General features: G+C 38.8%; 3 protein-coding genes and 1 long non-coding RNA gene across 5 annotated transcripts; 2 read left to right on the plus strand and 2 right to left on the minus strand.

The window, feature by feature from the left end:
• Window positions 1-4: 4 nt before the first annotated feature.
• On the minus strand, window positions 5-2,872 carry zc2hc1c (zinc finger, C2HC-type containing 1C). Of its 2 annotated transcripts, XM_017690725.2 has the most exons (3): window positions 2,714-2,872; window positions 812-2,451; window positions 5-589 (listed from the first exon to the last, which is right to left on the minus strand). In XM_017690725.2, exons 1-3 carry the CDS (start codon window positions 2,748-2,750, stop codon window positions 365-367), a joined length of 1,902 nt encoding a protein of 633 aa, XP_017546214.1. In that variant the 5' UTR covers window positions 2,751-2,872; the 3' UTR covers window positions 5-364. The 2 variants fall into 2 exon arrangements, with proteins under 2 accessions (XP_017546214.1, XP_017546213.1); XM_017690724.2 differs by having other exon boundaries at window positions 812-2,871.
• A 101-nt stretch (window positions 2,873-2,973) lies between these two features.
• On the plus strand, window positions 2,974-5,143 carry acyp1 (acylphosphatase 1, erythrocyte (common) type). The gene is made up of 3 exons (XM_017690723.2): window positions 2,974-3,097; window positions 4,576-4,665; window positions 4,781-5,143. The coding sequence occupies exons 1-3, from the start codon at window positions 3,044-3,046 to the stop codon at window positions 4,994-4,996; spliced, it is 360 nt and encodes a 119-aa protein (XP_017546212.1). The 5' UTR covers window positions 2,974-3,043; the 3' UTR covers window positions 4,997-5,143.
• Window positions 5,144-5,914: 771 nt separating this feature from the next.
• Window positions 5,915-17,279, minus strand: LOC108423429. The gene is made up of 4 exons (XR_001857557.2): window positions 16,888-17,279; window positions 8,122-8,246; window positions 7,929-8,036; window positions 5,915-6,482 (listed from the first exon to the last, which is right to left on the minus strand). It is a non-coding gene; the product is annotated as an uncharacterized LOC108423429 (long non-coding RNA).
• A 642-nt stretch (window positions 17,280-17,921) lies between these two features.
• On the plus strand, window positions 17,922-21,064 carry fosaa (v-fos FBJ murine osteosarcoma viral oncogene homolog Aa). Its single transcript, XM_017690720.2, has 4 exons — window positions 17,922-18,164; window positions 18,912-19,127; window positions 19,514-19,621; window positions 19,714-21,064. The coding sequence occupies exons 1-4, from the start codon at window positions 18,060-18,062 to the stop codon at window positions 20,383-20,385; spliced, it is 1,101 nt and encodes a 366-aa protein (XP_017546209.1). The 5' UTR covers window positions 17,922-18,059; the 3' UTR covers window positions 20,386-21,064.
• Window positions 21,065-23,196: the final 2,132 nt, after the last annotated feature.

The following is a 23,196-nucleotide window of genomic DNA, read 5'->3' on the forward strand; positions in this document are numbered from 1 at the left end:
TTCGTAAAAAAGTTTATTGTATCTGCTTAGATGATAGATGGGTATGAGGTTAATCATGTTTAAGATTCAGATGTCACATTAGAAATGAGCATCTGCAAATGCTCCGACTTTATTTGACAGTAATTATCTGTGCTAGTTATTCAATTATTTATATCAAATAAGCTCGCCCAGATACACGTTTCAGTAGTGTGATGTAAAAGTCAACAAAACACATTTTTATTTTTGCACTTACATTTTCATAATTGGTAAGGCTGCTATGTTCTACAGTTATATCCACTTTCCATTTTATTGGCAGTTTTGTTATTAAAACACATCTATTGTAAAAGTCTAAAAATTATTGTAAAACATAATCTTGCCATCTTGTTTAATGGCGATGCCTTGGCGGTGGAGGTCTGCTCTTAATGTTCTGACACTTTGGAATGTGTCTCTCTGCTGGACCAGGAGCAAAGCGTCTCCCACAGTGGGGACAGCTTACATAATCTGGATTCACATCTACTGGCTGGGGCTGAAGCCTTCCTGGTGCAGGAGCACGAGCTTGGCGCAGGTTATGAATTAAGGCCTCATGCTTTTGACGCCAGTTGTTCTTGACCTAGGAATATCAAAAAAATACTTTAGGCACATGTAAGCAATTGACCTTAAATGTGTAACAAATTTAATTATTATATTACAACAGAAGGAAAATGAAAAAACCCTCATACTATGTGGTCTGCTGGGCCTTGGAATAAATTACACTAATGTCTTCACTAATGATTAACTAAGAATTGAATTGACATATTATGGCAACAGATTCTATCAAACAGTATAACTTTACCTCTGGTGTCTTGCACCGGCTGTTCGTCTTCATGAACACCTCCAGGTCAGTGCCCTTGGCTCTGAACTGTGCAGAGTCAAAGGTTTTACGTTTGGACTGCTGCTGTTTCTCACAAATCCTGCTGTGCCTCTCAAGACGATTTTCTGCAAAGCATCTTTGGCATATTTTACAGGATACAAGCTGGACATTAGCATCAGGATCCATTTCTGGCCTGAGTTCAAATTGCTTGAGCCTTGCGCTGTTCTGGTTGAGGTGAGCAGATAGAGGAGCTGGTTCTTTGGATTGACCTTTTCTGATGCTGTTTGTTGTCTCCTCTGCAGTCCTCAGACTCAGCTGCTGCAGTCTTTCTTGGGCCGCCTGCTGATTTGCTGTATCTCCATTTATTTTGTCATACTTAGATGCTTTTACATGTGACTTTGGCTTGAATGTGTCCATTATGTTCCATTGCTCCTCTTGATATTCCTTATCCATATTCCATCCATGCTTCATATCTCTTTTATATTTTGCTCTTTCACCCCTCTTTTCTCCATCATTTGCTCTTTGCATCATTTGCTTCTTCTCTTGCCAGTCTCTCCTGTCCCATTCTATTGCTCTTTCTCTTCTTGTCCTGTCTTTTTCTGCTCTTGCTATTTCCCATTTCTGTTTTGTCATTTCCTCATCCCATTCTTTTTTCAGATTCTTACAGTCCGTGGTTCGCTGAGTATTTCTTTGCCTGTTTTCCTGCTGTGTTTCTTCTCTCCTCTCTCTGTAACGCTCATTCATTTCCATCTCGTAATTCTTACATCTTTCTAGATCATCTTTGTCATTGCTCATCCCCCATTCTCTGACTCTCTCCCTCTGTCCTTCGTTTCTTCTACCTTCTTTGGCCCGTTCTATGGCTCTCTCCCAGTCCCAGTTTCTTTTTTCAGTACAGTATAACCTGTTTTCTGCTTTTTCTGTGTTTTTAATCCTCTGCTCTCTTTTGACCTTGTCCACAGATCCTGTCCTCAGCTGGATCTTTCTCAGTTCTTCTTCAGTTTTTAACAGCTTTTCTTGTAGTATCATTTCTTTTTTGTGTATCTCCTTCGTCAACCGACTGTCATTTCCAGGAAGTCTGTAGTGGTCCTCATATAATAACTTATAGGCATTTGTTGATTTCTCCTCATTCTCACCTCTTTTCCGTGATGGCTGATGAGACTCAGTATCAAAAGAATCTAGTTTACTTAGATACTGTTTCTCCTGTCTCCTGTTACTAATCTGTTTACCTTGAGATTGACAGGGGAATGAGTAATCAAATCTTCTGTCGTTTTGTTTAAAATAGTCGTTGCCTGCTTGGCCATTGTTCAGGTTAAATGCCCTCTTGTGGCACACAGGCTTCATAGGAAAAATATTGTCCTTTTCCGATTTCTCGATGAAAATGTCATAATCCTTCTCCAAATCCATTTTGCGTCTGGCTGTGGCAGAGTTCCTCCTCTGGACAGTGTCTGAATTATGGCAGCTTTTGTGGAAGGAGTAATCTTGCTCCCAGTCTTTAAGGGAATTCATCCTTCTGTCCCTCTCTCTTGGCATGCTTAAAGGAGACTGGGAATTGGAAGGTGAAGATGCATCCTGTGCGATCTTGTCTTCTCTGCGTAATCGTGGCAGTTTTTCCAGAATCCAATCTTTTTCCAAAAACACATGCGCAGGGTGAGATTGTTGCATCATTTGCACGCGTGCCATACTGATTGTGTATCACTAAGGTTATGTCCAATAATGACTAAATCAAAATAAATACCTTTCTCTGCAAATCAGACCGAAAACAGCAATGAACTTACTGCCGTCCTGGTTGATCTAGCTAGCTACAGTAGATTAGAATTACTGGATGCTGGTGCACTTTTTACCAGTGCACCAATGTCACCGGTAAATATGAACTGTTCAACTCACCAGGACTATATCGTTTCTTAGGTGACTGTTCTTTCATTTTGCGATATCATCTTCATGCTACGAATGAAAATGAGAAAAAGTAGTCTTCTTAATGGGATAAAGTGAAGAAGTCTGAATAGGTGAGTCGATTCTGTCTGGATTCCTCCGTTGTACACTCTGTCCTGGTTTGTTGACGCGCGTTGCCTAGATACAAGAAAACAAACGTGACGTTTCATTCGCTCGTTTGATTGGTTGGTGAGAACCTATGAACGTGACCCGGATGTAGCAGCGCCGCGACTCTGCCAACGATGAAACAAACCGGAGCCACAGGAAGGACCGTGTCTGTTACCTATGAGCAGAACTGTCCTGTTTCAGTCGCTCGTCTTTTATTTGTTGCTCTTGAAGGTGCATATACATTCCCAACCTCGTTTTTGATGTGATTTTGAAGCCATAGCTTGGTTGATGTCGTATTGAAAGAGCCAGCTAGTTTAGCTGCAAGCATTAGCAAAACATGGAGCGGCTACGTTTAGTAAAATCTGACACTGTCGTTGACGCTGGTGTTTTAGTTGCTAACGTGTCTGCTTCTTTATTTCGTTGAGTTATTTGAATTCTGTAGGTTTAGATGTCATTGGCGTTATGTGGCTGTTCTTTAGCTATAACGAGACGAGTGAGCTATTTTTATGTTAAGGAATTAGCTGGCTAGCACGCTAATGTGACGTTAGCTTTGCGAGCCGCGGTGTTGTATGCTGTTTGGTTTTGCAGGTGTTGCACAGGCATAAATGGCTTAAATGCATATTAATCTACCTACTGTCGATTGTGTAACATTAAAAAAAAACAACACATTGAAAACATACAAAAGCGGCAGCTCTAATACTTTTACGTACTTAGAGTAACTTCTAGTAAACTGCAGTGGAACTTTTTAATACATACTGCATGTATTAGAATAGGAACTTAAGTTTATTAGACTCCATTCTTCTCTTTTTGAGGCACTCTGACGCATTTAAAATCTCAAAAGTCAGAGCAAAATTGTCGTGTAGACGCTGAACTGTAACGTTAAGCATTCGGCCACCCTTGAAACTGAATGTGCGTAGTTTATGAGCAGTAGATTAAGTGTTTTGACGTTACACTTGAGAATGGCAGAAGTCGTTTGTTTTGCGCAGTAAATCAGTTTTCACTAAAAATGAGTATAAACTGTGTAGGAGACACGGCCTTGTGATTATTGGTCCATTAGAAAAAGCTGAGTGGGTCGACACAAAAATAGTCCAGATGAATAAAAATATCCGCTTTTGTGTGTTTTTAATGTTTTTTTTTTGTTTTGTTTTTTTGAAATTTGCTTTTACTTTAGTCATTGCACTGAAGTAACAATACTTTTACTTGAGTATGGGTTTAGACTAGGAGTTCCCAATCCCAGTCCTGGCAACCTCATTCTTTACACATTATTTTGTTTTTCCTCCCTTACATACCTGACTCAGCACCTGAAGAGCTTGTTAATTAGGTAATGAGCTGAATTGGGTGCGCTAGATGAGATGGTGTGTGAATATATGCATTGTATGGTGTCACCAAGACTGGAATTTGGAAGCCCAGGATTATGCTGCTCTATCCACCCTTATTGCTGATTGAGTAACTAACAGCAGGAATAAGTTTCTCCTATGCACCTTTGGACTAAAACGTTTGGACTTTTGCAATGCATAGAAAATGCTTTAAATTGCATGGAATGCAATTACATGTATTTGTGGCAAGTAAACAACACTGAGAACACAGAATTGGAGTTGATGTGATGACCTCAACCAGGGCTGCCATATGATTGGTAATGGGTGCCATGATCATAATTACTGCTGTTAAGCTAATGCCAAAAACCAACTGGAAATTTATGCTCAATTCAGACCATAACCATGTCAGAAGAGGAACTTCTGTCAGTGGACTATGAAGTCTATGGGAGAGTCCAGGGTGTATTCTTTAGAAAATATACCCAGGTAAGCTTCATGTGGTCTGCTTATACATTTATGTATGTCATTGAATAATTGACTGTTTTATGAGTGTCTTGGATATACATACACACAGCCTCACATTGTATATATCTGCTTTCAGTCAGAAGGGAAGAAGCTTGGCCTGGTTGGATGGGTGCAGAATACTCAAGCTGGAACTGTGCAAGGGCAGCTCCAAGGACCCACCTTAAAAGTGAGAAAGATGCAGGAGTGGCTCAGAAGCACTGGGAGTCCTCAGTCACGAATATTAAAAGCAGAGTTCAATAATGAGAAGACAATTGATAAATTGGATTTCAAGGACTTCAGAGTGGTTCACTAATAAATGCAGTAAATGTATTACATTCTGCTGCCACTGCTTCTAAGTTATTAATAGTTTTTTAAGTTATTTCTCTGTTGCACTGAAAGTACACTCCAATGCAGAGGTAAACCTATATCCTCTAATAAATACACCTGACAGTAAAAATGATTATGTGATTCATTTTGATCTGTATTTTTATATGCAACTTTTATTTATGTGGCAGATGTTTCATTACAATAGAAATCATGTATTAAAAGTATGTCTTTCAGCAATAAGTGCACCAGATTCTAAGTGAGCATGATATGGCAGGACTTTTTGTCATTTTGCCAGATGGTATTTTATTTTAGTATTTAAAGGATTGTGTATTGCAGACTGTTATGGCCCAAATATGCCGTATTCCTAGAGGATTTGTTTCTTTGCTGAATTTCTGTATTATATTATTTTTTTTAATTTGCTGATAGATTACATTTGTCATAACCTATTCAGATATATAAATGTGATTTGTCAGTAGTATATTTTCTCTTCACCAAAATCTAAATTCAAGACAGAATTAACTTTTAAATTTAATGATTATTTTAAATTCTTTATTAATCCAAAATATGTCTTTAAAATACTGGAAGAAGTAAAGCATTTTAAATTCAGCAAATAAACAATAACTGTGCTAAAATGTGCAGAGGTGTGTTCTCTGTAGAAGATATAGTAGAACACTAACAGAACATTTGCATATGACGGTATGTATCAGAAAATAGCAAATTCAAAACTGCTTAATTGCACAACAGCACAAGCTGTTTTTCTTTGCTGTTCCCTTACTGTGCAGAAATCCAGTACTGAGTAGCCTGTATCCCTGTAATGAGAAGTTAACAAGTTCTGATAAATCACCATATAGCACTAACAAATACGCTTAAAAAACTCTCTCCTTTATCCAAATAGGCAGAGCCATTAAGAATAGACAGATGTTTTATTGTTTTTCAACATTGGCAATTTTGGTTGAAAAGACATGTCTGAGTAAACACACAACATGTGTAAAATCAAGTTATAAGACATCATTTCACAAAATGGCATTACTGCTGCTCATGGCTGCATAGACAGTTTAGAAGTATTAGAAAATAATTGGCATATCACAGTGGTGGTCACACCAACACTTTTTTTCTGGTGTGACCAAATGTTTTGGAAAATGGCAATTTATGTAAATACTAACTAGATGAAGTAAGCACAGTACATCAATAAGAGCTCTAACGGCATACAAGTCCAAGGATAATGCAAATATTAAACTCTAATTACAGGTTTAATTGAATCTCATTAATACAGCAACAAATTCTCATAGTACAAAAAGTGTATTTATTCCACCTTGGTAGGTCCATTTCCTTGCAGGAAGACATTTAATTGATTTCAGCACAAGGTAATACTGGAACGTGCTGGCAACAGATACTTACCTCTTCATAATTCTTTGCTTAAACGCCATGTTTCATGTCTAAATTGACCAGCTGGTCTGGGACCCTCCCAGTACCTAGACCCCAGAATGAAAAGACTTATTGTGAGAGAGCCAAACATTCCAGGAAATGACTGTTCCCCCCTCCACCTCTCTCCTTCCAAATCCAAGCCTGGCTGCACGTTTTGTACACTATCTTTTTTTTTAAAGGCTCAACAATTCCAACCACCCATATGGAACCTTGCACCATGCATAATACCAAGTCCATTTAGAGAGGCACTTGTACTGTTTGGCTTTGCTGCTGTATCGTAGCTACTGCTGCTGTGGCACGTGTGGAAGGAAAAATACTCATGCATGGAAGATTTGCTTTCAAGGCAAACCTCAGACATGCCATAGTGCTCTACTGTGAAGGCAATTGAGAAGAATTGGCATTCAGTTCATTAAAACTATTCGCAAAACCAGATGTGTTGTGCCTAAACAAGAGACTGACCTACATATAACTATTAGTAAACATGTTCTACAGTATGATGAAAAGTATCCTGCTTATAGAGGGCAAATCTTTGTGTTCAATTACCTTTGTGGAAAGCTTGTTGCATTCACAGCCTGACCTCAACCAGCTTGTGAAAATTTTCATCAATAATTGCAAGAAAGTGGCCCTGATTCTTTTCTTACACTTCTGACTTATAAGCCTGCCATGAAAGCCTTTACAATATAAAGACAGAATTCCGATGATTTCCAAAAATTCTGCTTAAGTCAAATTGAGATGCAGACAAAGTGATTGAGTGGTTTGATGTGAAATGAGAAACTTACCAACTGAGATTTCTTACCAACTGAGATACAGTAGTGCTGATATGAACCAGAGGTTGCGATGTCTACAACACAAATATAGCTATTTTATTTTAACTTACACATATCATCTGAAATCTTAAATGTAATGTCAATGGTGATAAAATAGTGCAAAGTCAGAAAAAAAACTTTCTGTGGGCAATATTTTGCCTGTGCCCTGCATATACCTCTCTGCCATGAAGATTAAAAAAATAAATAAATAAATATATATATATATATATATATATATATACACTTTTAGGTCAAAATCTTCTCAAACTATCATAAAATAACATCTCAGGCATCAGCTGATGTATTTGTAACCAGTGTGTGTAGTAGACTGTGAGGGAGCTCTTAGAGACATTAAATGCTTTCAATGTCTGGCACTCTGGATTATATTGCAGAAAGCTTCTCTATAATGGTGCATTTCACACCAAACCACTTTGAATGACTGTTTATGTCTCAACAATTAAATTGCTTTCTTGTATTCTGTAGCCTGTGTTCTTGTTTCTAAATATCAAGTGAGTGGAGTTAGTTTTCAAAATATTTCAAACATAATGTTCCTCACAGTTCTTTATTGATATGGCACTAAAGAACTTAAACAGAGAGGAAGAAGATAAACATTTTATTACAGTGCTGTGCCAGACCTACATAGAGCTGCAGATCTCAATCTGTAAACTCCAGTCAGATAACACTCACTGGGAGTCAGACAACTTCCACTGCAGCAGGCTGAATATTATTACTGCACCCCCTATGCTTTGCTCTTGGCACAGCATCACTGGAGCCTGGAAGCAGCTGTAGTCTACCCTGGGGCACAACAGACATTTTTCAGAACTCTTATTTCACAAGTAATTTAATGCATTTATTGTAATGGATTTACATGTATTCTTACCTTGGTGTAATACATTATATAGCCAGAAGTATGTGGACACCTGACCATCACAGCAGTATGAGATGGCTGGACATTCCATTTCAAAACCAGGGCATTAATATGGAACTATAACAGCCTCCACTCTTCTGTGGAGGCAAAAGAGCATTTGTAAGGTCAAGCACTGATATTGGACAAGAAGCTTGGGGTCACAATCAACATTCCAGTTCATCCCAAAGGTGTTCGGTGGTGCTGAGGTGAGGGCTCTGTGCAGGCCACTGGAGATCCTTCACACCTCGCTTTGTTGGGCATGCTGGAACAGGATAGGGCCTTCCCCAAACTGTTGCAGGCATATAATTGTCTAAAATATCTTTGTATGCTGTAGCATTAACAGCACCCTTCACTAGAATCATACTGAGAATAAAGTTTCTGGAAGGTTTTTTTATTTATTTATATTATTGTGTATGCAGGCACAACATGAATTAGATATGTTATATCAACATAATTACTATATATACTATATATACTATATATAACAGTTCATTTGTTTGGAACCAATGTATATACACTATATGGACAAAGGTACTGGGGCACCTACAAGAGATTCTCTGATATTCCTTTCTAAATCCATAGGTATTAATATGGAGTTGGTTGCTAATTTATATCTATAACAGATTCCACTTTTCTAGAAAGGCATTGTACTTTGGTGTATGTCTGTGGAAAGTCTTGCTTATTTATCCAGAAGACCATTTGTGAGGTCAGTCCCTGATGTTGAGATGGCCTGGCTTACAATTTCCATTCTAGTCTATGCCTTTAATGGAGCGTGCTTTTTGCACTGGGGCTCAATCATGCTGGAACATAAAAGGGTCTTCCCCAAACTGTTCCCACAAAGTTGGAAACATAGAATTGTCCAAAATATGCTGGTTTGCTGAGGATTTCACTTCACTGGAACTAAGGGGTCTAGGCCAACCCCTGAAAAACAACACCATAGTATTATTCCTTTAAAGTTGGCATAATGCAGTCAAACAAGTAACCTTCTGGCATTCACCAAACCAAGTCTCCTCTGTCAGACTGCCAGGTAGAAAAGCATGATATGTCACTTTACAGAATATGTCTGTTTCCATATATAATATAATTTTATCAGTAATTGCAATAATAGCACACAAACCCTGAAAACAGCCCCGGTTTTCCACCAAATGCAGATTCATTATTATACTGCCAGATAGTAAAGTATGATTTGCCACTCCACATAACGTTTCCATGTTTCCACTTTACACCACTCCAGTTGATGCTTGGCATTGTGTGTAGAGATCTTAGGCTTGTGTGCAGATGTTTGGTCATGGAAACATTTAATTAAGCTTCTGATGCACACTTTTTGTGTTGATGTTGCTTCCAGAGGAAATTTAGAACTGAGAGTGAAGCAACAGAGGACAGGTTACTCTTACACGCCACAGTGCTTGGTGGCCCTGCACTGTGAGTATGCATGGTCTATTCCACTTCATGACTGAGCTGTTACGAGCATATTTAAAGTCACTGCGTTCTTCAGTATGACCCATTTTACTCCAAATGTTTTTATATGGAGAACGCAGGGCTATTTGCTTGATTATGTTCACTTGTTAGCAATAGGTGAGGCTGAAACACCTAGACTCAATAATTAGGACAGGTGTCCACATACTTTTGTCCGTGTAGAGTATGTGTCTTGTGCTCTGATGCAGACATGAAGCTAAATTTTTCTGTCTAACTCATTGACTTAGCCTTATTGAATGTAGGTAGTACTTAGATGCTCTGGAAGACCTTTTTGTTGAATCAGCTCTGAAAGTTGATGGCTGAAACTCTTCAGAGTAGTTAACACTGCAGCAGCAGGCTCACATGCCAGTATTGCAAATTTTCTACTGTGATTGTAACAGAGGTTGGATTTTAGCTCAGGACAAACTTTAATTCAGTGTCTGGTAATCCAGCTCTTGAATTCAGTGTAATTTCATTATAAAGCTATAGAGAGTAGGTCTGATTGAGCACAGCATTTGTGGATGAAGAAAGCACTGAGCACTGTCTCCGTCTTCTTCTCCAAATGGAAACAACAACAGTGGCGCTTAAAGCGCAACACTGCTTCCAAGCAATGCTTTCCTGGGAATTCAGACTACAGCTCTGCCATTGCTATGAGCAGCATGACTGCCAAGTGCATGGCATGACACAAATAATGTAACTGATGCTCCCAGAATCATGACCAATATGCTAGTTTGTCATATTGATTTCCAGCCACACTCTGTTGTGTAGAGTTTAATATCTTCAAACAGCCAAAATCACATTGTGCCTTATTCAAAAGTTTTCTCATTTGTAAAATGTGCTACTCACAACACCCCCCCCCAAAAAGCAAATCACACATGGTATGGTGCTAAGGCTAACAACACAGGGTAACACATTGATCAAATAAGATGAAAATGTTTGACATTGTCATCAAAATTATCTATACACATTATTAGCTTTAAACATTATTAAACAGCCAGTTTGCCAGCTCACCAGATGTGTCATGACTGCCTGTCTTTAGGACTGTTCTCTCTGAGTGTTAAGTAACATTGCATTCTCAAATCATCTCCTCTGTCAGTCATTTCAAAGATGTGTAAGTAAAATGATTTCAAGTAGGACTGAAAGTATTAAAACTGTACTTTAGCTAGACATGACGGCAAAATGAACTGCATTCATAGCAGAACTTTTAGCACATTGTAGTACAAATCTGGCTCAAGCAGCCAGGTGGAGCTACACTCAGTGCCCATTATCATGGGCACAAATTCATCAAACTTTTATTTAGGTCAAGAGTCTCTCTAGCAATTAGCTCTTACTTAACATGTATTATACAAAATGCCAGGCCACACCGTTGGCTTCTTAGGTGAACCTGTTTGACTAATGGCAGTGGGGTGGATTAATATAAACATAAATCTGATAATAGATATGTAACAATTGAAATACCACCTGTCATTATCATATAGACACAGTCTACTTTGATACAGGAAATGTTCACTTTTAGGTTGAACTTTACCAGTCACCAGAGAAGAAGGTAATACCATGCAGTTTGTTATATTCCCAAGCTTAATGCATCCCCAGGCTTATTATTTAGTGACTACACGGAAAACAATGCCAGTGCTGACAGAATTACACTTACATTTCAGGAGTGAAGATTCAGGAGTGTGGACCTCCCAGCAGATTTTAGGATTTAAGAGATTAAATATGTTTGTTCTCTTAAACAATTTCAGATACAGTAAAGAAGGTATTCTAGATTGAAACATCTGCATGCTCCCTAGGATGATCTCTCATAAACAAGATCAATTAGAAGATCAGTTAGATCAGAAAGCTGTGCATAGCTCAGGACTATTTCTTGTGCCTTTTATTTTATAAAAATGTAAAACAGGCCTTCAAATCCCAAGCATGTTTGGACTATAACATAAACCTGACAATCACTAGTGGAGCTGTGTACACACAAACAGGAATATGCCATAAATGCACATCAGTATTGATCGATTTATCCATATACATATCTACAAAGGGTAAGATGCATTTGTGCCTGTGATTTTGAGCTTGATTTTGACCATGACCACAGAGACCAAAGACATCATGCTTAATAACACGTGTTCCGCGTCTTGTTTTATGTTTTGTATTTGATATTATAATGCTAGCCAGCTACCACAGCAGTAGGACATCATCTACCACCCGACTACCCAAATACGTTACAGTCCTACAAATTAATTTTGAGTTTATGTGATGATATCTTCTCGTCTTGACTTTCTTTTAATTAAAAAGCTGAATAGTTTTTTTTTTATTGCACAACAATTTTGGACCAGCTTTAAATCCTTTAGTTTTAGAGCATATTGAGGTGGTGATTCCTTAAATATCTCATATTATACTTTTATGTATTTCAATTTATGTACCAAAAAATGTCCAACCCCTCTTTATGTCTGAGAATTAAACAGGCTGTTTTTGCTACTGTACTTTTAAGAATGATATATGTAAATAAGCCCTGTTCTGACTGGCTGCCCTATATTGTACAAAAAGCAGTCTCTCAAAAAAGCACCATAGCTTTTAAATTGACTGCATATACATTGAACATATGGACTGTTGAGAGAACAGTATGTTTTGGAACAATAAAAGTGTTTGCATACTAAATCAAACATTTATTTTAAAAAGTGAGGAAAATTATTTTTCCTTCAAATGGGCCCTATAAAAAACACAGTATACCCACCAATCCAGACACCACTACACCACTGCAGTATAGTTGTATGCAAAAGTTTGAACACCCCCGTCATTTTACGTATTTTGTTGATTTTCTAAGAGAAATTAAGTGAACTTATCTACTTATCTTAGCTATAAGACTGTTAACATTGTTACTGCATCCAGCCACTACTCAAAGTTTGTTTAGTTTATATAACATCTATTAGCTATTAGGTACCTAACATTACTTGTCAGGGACTTTTTTCTTTACTGTCAGGACGTTTACACAGAAAGGCAGAGAAGATCACAACTAATGATAGCATATATTCAAAATTATAGATTTGTAAATATCACCCTTAACAAAAACACTCAGTGCAGCCTGAGCTGAGTCCCCTATTGAGCTTGAGCCTAGTTCTCCTCCTTAGCGTCTGTCTACTTATCCTTCCTTGGTCTTGAACACTTGAACACTTGGTTTGCCACTTTAGCCTCAGCTGACTTCTCCTCCAATGGCTCAGCTGCTACCTTGGGTGAGAATACCTCTCCATTCCAGGTCGCCTACCCAGCCTGAGCCCAGCTCTCCTTCAAGAAACTCCAGAGTGCTCTTCAGGTAAATGTTAACACATAATTGTTATTAGCTGTTGTTTAATTATTTAATTGTTATTAACTGTTATTTAAGTAGCTGTAATAAACAATGAATATTTCATGTTACAAGCAGCTAGAAAGGGTGTCAGTCTGAAATCTTGCAAAGTAACTACTTTGTAGTGAGTATTGTGACAACTTTAACCTTTGTGGCACAAATGGAGTCCAGGAGCCTTTATTAATTTTTGGTACTTTCTACACAATGGACGTTTCCACAGTAAGTACCTCATGATAAAGACCGCCACCAACTTTCCTCTTTGGCTGACAGCTTTCCATCAAGCCTTCAATATATCACTTCTGTCAGAAACAAACCTCATATGTCCATTTTTCTTGTTTTGTACTTTTCTACAGAATTTGACAATACTAGCTGTGTGCCAAAATTTCATGATGAACAGAACAACAGAAATGTTCCAAAAGTGCTTGGAAAAAATCTAGTTCCATTTGCTTCTGTTCAAAGTTAAGAATACATAATCTTTCTGCTTCCCCTGTAAAGTTAACATTATGGAGATATGAGGTTTTTTTCTGACAGCAGTGATATGTACACCACATCATGTTTTATATATTTTAGGCCAATTTTTTTATGTTTCTGACCCTACTCTGTTTCACTCTGTGCATCATTCTGGGCTACCAGCAGTGCTGTAATTACACCTCTGTTGCTGGTAGAATGAATCTTGCTGAGCTGGCCTCTTTGAACTCCAGGGTAACAGACTGATTATGATCTAAAACCCATTTACCAAATGAATCTGCATGATCTGAGGGATTTTGTAATAATATTTTGAACTTCTGTCCTGTCCTGCAGAACCAGACTGTCTTTAAAGAGTATGATTGCTTGATGCTGATGGCTCAGAAACATTAAAGTGGCAGCTTGAAATTGCCAGCACTGTAGCATTGTTTGGAAGGTGGAGTGGTTGCTGCCAGAACAATGGAGGATCATACTTATAATTTTGCACAAGAAACAGCAAAGGAGGGTGAATCCTCATCATCAAAAAATCGAAAACTTGAAGAAGAAAAATTAAAACGAGACAGGCAATGGTAGAAAACATGACAACCATCACAGGTTCTACTACATGCTTGGAAAGGGAGGAGTGAGGGAGGGGTATTAAGTTAGGTTGTATCTGTGACCCCATCGCTATATACCACTAAATCTTACACACTCCACCTTTAAACTACAAACCAATGCCCCTGCTGACATTAAACCAGTGTGCCACAGAGTTCATCAAGTGCAGAGATTTTTTTCTTTGAATTGATTAAAATAGTTTTCTTTTTTCTGTTTTAGGATGAGATGATGCTCTTCTTGAACAATATATTTTCTATGGAGGAGTGGTTGTATGTGTTGCCTAGGCCCCTGTGTGGGAGTGTCTCCAGTATCACATCAGGCAGTTCCCGAAGTGGCTGGAGGTTGTCTGTTGTCCCAGCATTTCTTTGGATCATTTGTTCTTTCATATCCCTCTCTTTCATCACTTGCTACATCATTATTACTCAGTCCTGGTTGAGAGTCCCCTGGCCTGCACAGTTTACTGTTACCCCTGCTCTATCTAAATCAGCTCAGGAAAGGGTTGATAATTGACTTGTCTATGGTCTGCTCAGAAATAGTAGCAGCTGTTGCAATATGTAGCTTTTCACTCAAAAATTGTCATTCTAATGAAAAGTTTCCAACATTATGTAAAGCTGGTCCAACGTAACAACAGTTGATATGCATGAATAAATTGGTGGGCGGAGCATGGGTAGGTTGAGTAGAGGGGGCTGGAAGCAGTGAAAACATTAACCTGTGCAGGGCTAAGATACAATAGGACACAATAGAATAGTATAACATCAGATATGACTGTACGGTATAAGATAATATAAGATAAAGTTAGATGAGAAAAGATAGTATATAATATTATACGACAGTATAAGCCAAGAAGATAATATAGTATAAGATAGGATAAGAGAGTAAGATAACACAAGACAGAATGAGATAATATAAAATAGCAGAAGACAATTGAATATTCTAATCAACTCCAAACAGCATTCATAGCCACTGCCAAATAAACTTCACCTTAGCCAATTGATGCCTTACCATTAATACTCCCTCAGCAAGATGATCCTTAACCATTGATACCCCCACAGCCAAATGATCCTTAAATATTAAAGGGGAATAATTGAAAGATTGAGAGTTAGTTAACTCTTAAGTTAAACTAAGCCATTCAGAGTGGTTTCTTGTGTAATGGTACATTGTAGAGATGCTCACCAATCAGATTTCTTTACAGTGAACCAGGGTTTGTGATGTGCACAGCACAAACATAGCCATTTTATTTACTATCCAAAGCCACCAGGGAACCAACACATATTTATATGTAATATAATTATTATATGTAGTGTTGATGGTGGTAAATCTAAAAAAAATCTGCCTTATAGACTCTCCACCATAATTGGGAAAAAAAAAAAAAAAAGTTTTAAGCCAAAACCTTAATCTCAAAACTATCATAAAATAATGTCTCAACCATCAGGCAGTGTATTTGTAACTGCTTAATGTAATAATATTTTGTTCAATGGCTTTTAGAAGTAGTAAACATATGTAACATGTTGTTAGCACCTTAACCATTTAATTATGCAGAAATGTTTAAATAAATAAATAAATAAGAATTTTAAAAATATTCTTTCTTATATCTTTTATAATACTCCACAACAAATCATTAACCATCAATACCCCACAGCCATACAGAGAAATAATTAAGGAATAATACCTCCACAGTTAAATGACCCAGAACCAAATAACCCTTAACAAATAACACCTCCACAGCTAAATTCGCCTTAACTATCAATAAAAGTTTTTGTTTGTTTCATGAGAATGGATTTACACTCTTTCCATTAAATAATGCATGACAGTGTGGGAGACAAACATGGTATCTTGATTTCAATTAGACCCAAAGCATATAGACTTGTTTTTATTCTATGTATGAATTTACATATCCTATTAGAGTAGTGCCTTTATCTACTTCAGAAGAAGGAAAAAATGAGGTTGGATATTTTAGTGAAGAAGACTGTATAGAAGGATATTGTGTCTATTCGTGTAGAAATAGCCAGGTGTGGACTGAAGCAGACTGAAGACTCTCCACAAGGGAGAGCCATTAACACTCATGTAGCTTTTGTGTGTGTCATTGAAAAAAAGGAAACTGATCTAAAGCCAACAGCATTTCACAAATACATGCAGGCTAAGGCTAGTAAACCATCTCCAAGTAAAATTTATTTTTTACAGTTAAAATGATAAATTATTTTAAATAGGTGATTTACCATATGTCCACCTCCAAACTTTGTGATTTTTGTGTTTGATTTGGACCCTGAACACTGAGTGCAAAACGTCATGCTCATCCAATCACAAGCCGAATTGCAATCTCACCATAATGCACTACAACCACCAAATAAATGTGATATTATTATGTTAAGTAGCTAGCACGGCACCAAGCTAAGGAATACAGTGAACTAAGAATGTCTGACAGCTACGATAACAGCAGCTGTCATGTTACAAATGAGATCAAGTCTGAAATTGATTGTGATTATATCCTCTTATTTCTTAATGCTTTTGGTTAGAGGAAGCTATAATGCCCCAGCACTGGGCTGTGGAGCAAAGGCACTGCATTCCGTGGAGTGATGGAGCTCCATCCAAAACTTTACAACATCACTACCGGACCTGATTAATCCTCTTGTTCCTGAATGCAATCAAATCCTCACAGCAATTGTATAAAGCCTTTCAAGAAGGGTAGAGGCTGTTACTGCAGCAAAGGGGCCACAAACTCTCCACTTAACACCTTGGATTTCAGAAGAAACATTGGTTAAACCTGTCCACTTCCTTTTTTTAAGCATATAGTGTGCATATGTGGTCTACTCAGTTAGTAAATAAAAAATCTGTGTCCTTCTACTTTAAGATTTATTACTGCAGCATAGATTAGATAGTCTTAGAATATGACTTACCTCTATGTATTAGCTGTCCTAATCACTAGTCTAGTAATCGTGACTGTGGTAGGCATAAGGCTCTGTGCTGAGTTCTGCTCTTCTGTATGAACTTTGAGTTTCAGCTCAAAAATGGAATCCCAGTACGTCAGTGTCCTTATATGGTAAACTTCCTGTTGGACGCCGTTGCGTCACTGCAGGGGCGTGAGAGCGTGAGAGAGGGGAGGGGGAGAGCGAAGAGGGGACAAAACAGAATGGCAATTAGATTCAGCGCAGTGGAGGGGCTGCAGGGTCGTCTTATTTATTTTTTATTTTTATTTTTTCGCATTTGCATCGACTTGACCAACGCAGTCGATCGAGAGAGCCCAGCAGGCACGTTTTAAATTGTTATTAAACGCAGAATAAATTGCATATTTGCTTGGAAAATGTGTTTTTGCTCAAAGGTACATCTTTGACAGTTAGTCACAGCCAACGCAGAGATCAACCCTCACCGTCCACCTGAGTGACATTAGCTCATCGGTAGCTGCAAAACGATTCAAGCAGCATTAACGTTAAACTCACAGCATTCACCATTTTCTTTGCCAGGAGAGGCTGTCACGAAGGCTCTGCTGACCCTGAGAGCATGCATATGAATGTATATATAGATCAAGCACGGGTAATAAAATCGTTATTACAGATAATTACAGCTTGAAAAGCTACTTGTGCCATATATTTTTTTTCACGGTTTCACATCTATATTGTTTAGATTTTCAGTGCAGAGGAGGAGGAGGAGGGGGGTGCATCAGTATTTTATGAATGAACATGTTGCACGTGCCACATCGCCTTCTCACAGGGGGAGACCTGGCATGCTGTATTGCATATTTATATGAATCTGTCCCGTCTGATTTGGGTCGTTGTGAACTGTAATCGGGCTGTTCAAACAGACTAGTTTTATTGTTGATGGATTTATGGCGGTAATATGTTTTTATTTGCTGCGTACTGTACAGAGACGCTCCCCACAGTCAGATGGTACATCCTCGGTTCATTCATAAAAATTCTGGGGGAATATAAGGAGGAGCTTGCAGAGCAGTCTGTCAGTGGCCAGGTTTACAAACCTGGGAAAGGGAGCCTCGGGTACCAGCAAAGGAGAATCTGGCTGACAGAGCAGATCGAGCTTTATCTCTGCGCGTTTTTGGATCGTGTCTAGTGGAGAGATGTTCCTCAGCAAAGTGAACGGCGTCGACTCTGCGCCCCGGTGCAGCTCTGCATCTCCGGACGGGGACACCCTCGCAGGTTACCAGCCGATGGAGACCACACAGGTAGGTGGTAAGGGGGCAGGAGGGGGAGGGGTGAGGGGTAGCAAAGCGAACGTTTTGTAGGAGGTTGTTTAAATTCAATCCAATATTTCTCAAAGCAAGAAAAATGGTTTGTCAGTTTGTCAGCCCTATTTATTTGCAGTGAATTGCCCACATTACGAAGCGGCAGTGGAAACGTAAAGCTGTGGGATGTAGATGACTTTAAAAAAAATTATATATATTTTCATTTTCTGTATGACAGTCCAACCAGCAGGGTCTACTGCTTTCCACGAGACATCTCCCCCATCATTGCCCACCATAGATAAGCATGATAAGGCTGTACACTGACGATGAGAACGCATATTCTCCCACATTGCCCAAAATCCGCTGCTGTTGCGCATGGTTGGCATCTGTCTTGCTTTGCAGTCAGACACTTGAAGCTGCTCTGCAGCGGTTTGCTGAGAGAAAGCAGCCCACTGAGGAGACTCCACAGCAGGGCTGCGTCAGCGCTGACGTCAGACACAATGCAAAAAAAAAGTCAAATATTGATCCGAGGACTATTTTTGGATACCTACATGTATTTAAAGAAAGAGCCATGTGCGCTGCACGGCTCATACGTCACAACAGGCTAACCTCGCCTTAATATTCACACGGATAAGCAGAACGTGTCAAAGCTTCAAACGTCGCATGAATAAAGCCACATTAGATGCTGTTTGCTTAAAGCGTTATCTGCTGCTTAGTCTTGGCGTTAACAAGTGCGTTTCGACACAGGGGGCCGTTTCTGACCGAGAGGCGTCTGCGACTCCGTTTGTTCCTACGGTGACTGCGATCTCGACCACCCCAGACTTGCAGTGGATGGTCCAGCCCACCATCGTCACGTCCGTCTCGCCGTCTCCGGGCAGAGCTGCAGCCAATGAGGCGCAGAGCTCCCTCAAAACACACGGGGGCAAGGGGAAAAGCGCCTCCAGGAAGGGGAAAGTCGAGCAGGTAGGCAAAACCCCTCCCCTCATGCAGCTGCAGCTGCCCGAGGAACCCATAAGGTTAATTTCTTTACTAGATTAATGCTCTTGCCTGAAATGAATGAAGTAGCAGCAATGCCAGTAGTACAGCAGTTGATGGGTATGCATGCTCTCCAGGAGCTGTGCCTGGGCAGAGTGCCTAGAAGCAGGCATCCACTTCATATTCACATCACGGTGTGTCTGCAACAATGGGCTATTTTTAGACGCATTGCAGAAAGAGAGGGAGAGAAAGGTAGAGTGAGAGAGGGAGAGGAGTGCGCTTGCCATTTTCACTGGGTAAATTATCAGAAAATGTGAGGAAATGGCTGGATTTATCAGGGTGGGTAGTCTAATCCCTCTTTTGCCACTGAGTAGCTCACCCCAGAAGAGGAGGAAAAGAAGAGAATAAGGAGGGAGAGGAATAAGATGGCTGCAGCGAAGTGCCGCAACAGACGGAGAGAGCTCACAGACACCTTGCAGGCTGTAAGTGGAAATGCAGATGCGTCGGAATCCACATTTGAAATGTCACAACACTGCAGCAATTCTTGGGTTTAACTTGAATCCTTTGTCCTCAGGAAACCGACAAGCTGGAGGAAGACAAAGCAGCTCTGCAGGCTGAAATAGCAAATCTCCTCAAGGAGAAGGAAAGACTCGAGTACGTTCTTGCCACACATAAGCCTTTGTGCCAGCTGCCCGAAGAGCTGGACAGCATTTTCCCAGAGTCGCCACAGCCGCTCCCTTCTTCAGAATCGACCAGCAAGCTCCCTGAGGATGGTGCACAGGACACACCGTCTCTACAAGACTTGGAAACCCCTTCTGTCCCATCCTCAGCTATCTCAGGGAACTCCAACATCCTGCTGTGCTCCAGTGCAGAGGTCAGCCTCTGTGACCTTGAGCCATCGCTGGACGTCAAGGAGGAGCTCCTGGAAAATATCCTTGGCACAGTGGATGAGGACAGGATCTCAGTGGAAACAGCCCGCTCTGTCCCTGACATTGACCTCACTGGTTCCCTGGGATTCACAGACTGGGAAACCCTGTACAAGTCTGTGGCCAATGATCTGGAACCCTTAACCACCCCCGTGGTGAGCACATCTACACCCACATGCAGCAATTACCTGTCTGTCTTCACCTTTGCTTGCCCAGAGCTGGACTCTCTTGCTGAGGAACTGGATGGCTGCAAAGGTGGGACATCCAAATCTGATTCCAATGTAGATATCCTGAACTCACCCACACTCCTGGCATTATAAATACAAACTTGATGGAAACAGAGGTAGTTTGTTTCATGATAATGGTCTCACTTATTGGATATCACTGTGTTATGATATCTGAGATGAGTGGTTTTGATGTGAAGCCAGCAGTTTAGGGGCCACATCCACGAAATATGTAATGTGACCGAGATAGTGTTTATCCTCTTCCAGATAATTTTGATGTAGCTAAGAGCATGGAAAAATTATCCTATGGACAGTTATGAGCTATGTTCTGGTTTGAAAAAGCATGCGCAAAGATCTCATATGAATAAATAAATAAATAAATAAATAAATAAATAAATAAGTGAATAAACAAATGAATATATAAATTAACAAATATATATGTATGTATCAGTTTTATATTTGTTTGATCTGATGTGAGGTCTTCTGTAAGCTGTATTGTGCACTGTTCACTGTGCAGTTTTGTGTTTTTTGATGGCAATAGTTTATCAATGTTGTGCTTTAGTACACATTCTTGAAGTTCTTGCATACCTCAGTGTCATCATTCAGACTGTGTTTTGACGTCATTAAAATGTTTAGAGTTTTCCATGAAAACATCCAGTGCTATATCGATCAAGATGTATTTTATGATAATTTATTTTTCTACCTTTTAAATTTTGACTTGTTTGTCAAATGAGAAGAGTTAAATGAGCATTGATTGCTTATGAATTAATATTCACATTAAATATTCATGCAATGTGACCTTTGTCTCCTTTATTTTTTTTCTGGACAATGTCAAATTCATATTGTTAAGCCAAAGTGTCCTCTGCAATGACAATTTATGCCTCCCAAGAATCTCACTAAATGGATGAAGATAGAAATTTTTACTAAAGTAAAAGGTTTACTAGTGTGTACAGTTTACAAGAGTTTTCAGTTTTTGGTAGTTAGTTAACTGATTTCTGTTATTGTGATTGATATGAATATTTCACCATTCACACACACACACACACACACACACACACACACACACACACACACACACACACACACACACACACACACACACACACATATATATATATATATATATATATATATATATATATGTGTGTGTGTGTGTGTGTGTGTATATATATATATATGGTAGAGGGACAATTTTGTATGTAAAAGAAGCACTACATTCGCTTTCCCATTGGACAGGTGCATTTCATAGCTTTTGATAACTTAACCTTTTGAAAAAAAAAAAAGCCTGAAGTCAAGACACCAGTATGGAGTTAATGCAACTTTGAAAAAAAATCATTACTGCAATAGAGGTGGCAATGCAATACTGTACATTTATGATAACTAAAGGTACTGAAAACAAACCCCAATACACAGTTTAGTATCTTAGTATACAGTACTCTGCAAAATCAGAGATCACCTTTCAAACATTAGGTAGAATTTATTTATTTTCAGGAGATATTTCAGGAGTAAATATGGAAGGTGTGATAAAGGCAAAGGGTGGACACAATAATTGACATCATACTGAGTTGTTGAGGCTTTAATGTAATTTTCTGTTAAATGTGTTTTTTCTCTGATACCGAAAAGAGAATAACTTGTATTTAATAGTTGTTCTGAAATGTGAATCAAGGAATGAAATGTTGAATGCTATTGCTTTGTTTCTATAGTAGTGTTATTATTTTCTACAACAACAACAGCAATAATAATAATAACGATAATAATAATAATAATAATAATTTACATAACATACACAGTTTAATAGACAAAATGTCAGTTTCAAGTTTTTTTATTTTATTGTTGTTTGTAATACAAATACAAATATTGGTTATATGTATTCAGAATATTGAAATGAAGTAACTGTAATCAGCCAAAGTTATATTTTTTTAAGGGCAGTATTGAGAATACAGTTACCGCTTACATTTTTAGGAGAACATATTTAGAATGCATATTCATGAAATAAAAAAAAAATACAATGTTTAAAAGCAACTCCATCAATGCTTATTTGTGAACTATATATAAGTAATACTTTTTTGATCCCACAACCAGGGAAATTCCACCTCCGCATTTAACCCATCCGTGAAGTGAAACACCACATACACACTAGTGAACACACACACACACACACACAAGGGGGCAGTGAGCACACACTTGCCCGGAGCGGTGGGCAGCCCTATCCACGGCACCCAGGGAGCAGTTGGGGGTTAGGTGTCTTGCTCAAGGACACCTCAGTCATGGACTGTCGGCCCTGGGGATCGAACCGCCAACCTTCTGGTCACAGGGCCAGCTCCCTAACCTCCAGCCCACGACTGCCCCAATATATATATATAAAAATAAAAAAGTTTGTCTAATGAGTATGTTTGCTACATGTTGTGCACTGATTTTACTATATATATATATGTATGAATGTAATGATCACTTATTAATCTCAGTGTTACTGAGCTCTGCCTAAGCCTGAGTAGACTGACAAATCAATGTGATCAGTTATTAATCTCAGTGTCACTGAGCTCTGCTAAAGCCTGAGTAGACTGACAAATCAATGTGATCAGTTATTAATCTCAGTGTCACTGAGCTCTGCTAAAGCCTGAGTAGACTGACAAATCAATGTGATCAGTTATTAATCTCAGTGTCACTGAGCTCTGCTAAAGCCTGAGTAGACTGACAAATCAGTGTAATGATCAGTTATTAATCTCCGTGTTACAGAGTTCTTAAAGAAATGATCAAACTAAGAATCCCTTCAGTAGTGAACATGTTTGCAAGTGATACGTTTTGCTCAGGGTATTGTGCATGCAGCAGTGGACTGATATAGGCAGTAAGAGAAAATGAAAAGTAATTTTTTCATGAAACATATTAACTGAATAATTACATAAAGTA

This window comes from Pygocentrus nattereri, chromosome 10 (assembly GCF_015220715.1).
Source record: "Pygocentrus nattereri isolate fPygNat1 chromosome 10, fPygNat1.pri, whole genome shotgun sequence".
Lineage (NCBI taxonomy): Eukaryota > Metazoa > Chordata > Actinopteri > Characiformes > Serrasalmidae > Pygocentrus > Pygocentrus nattereri.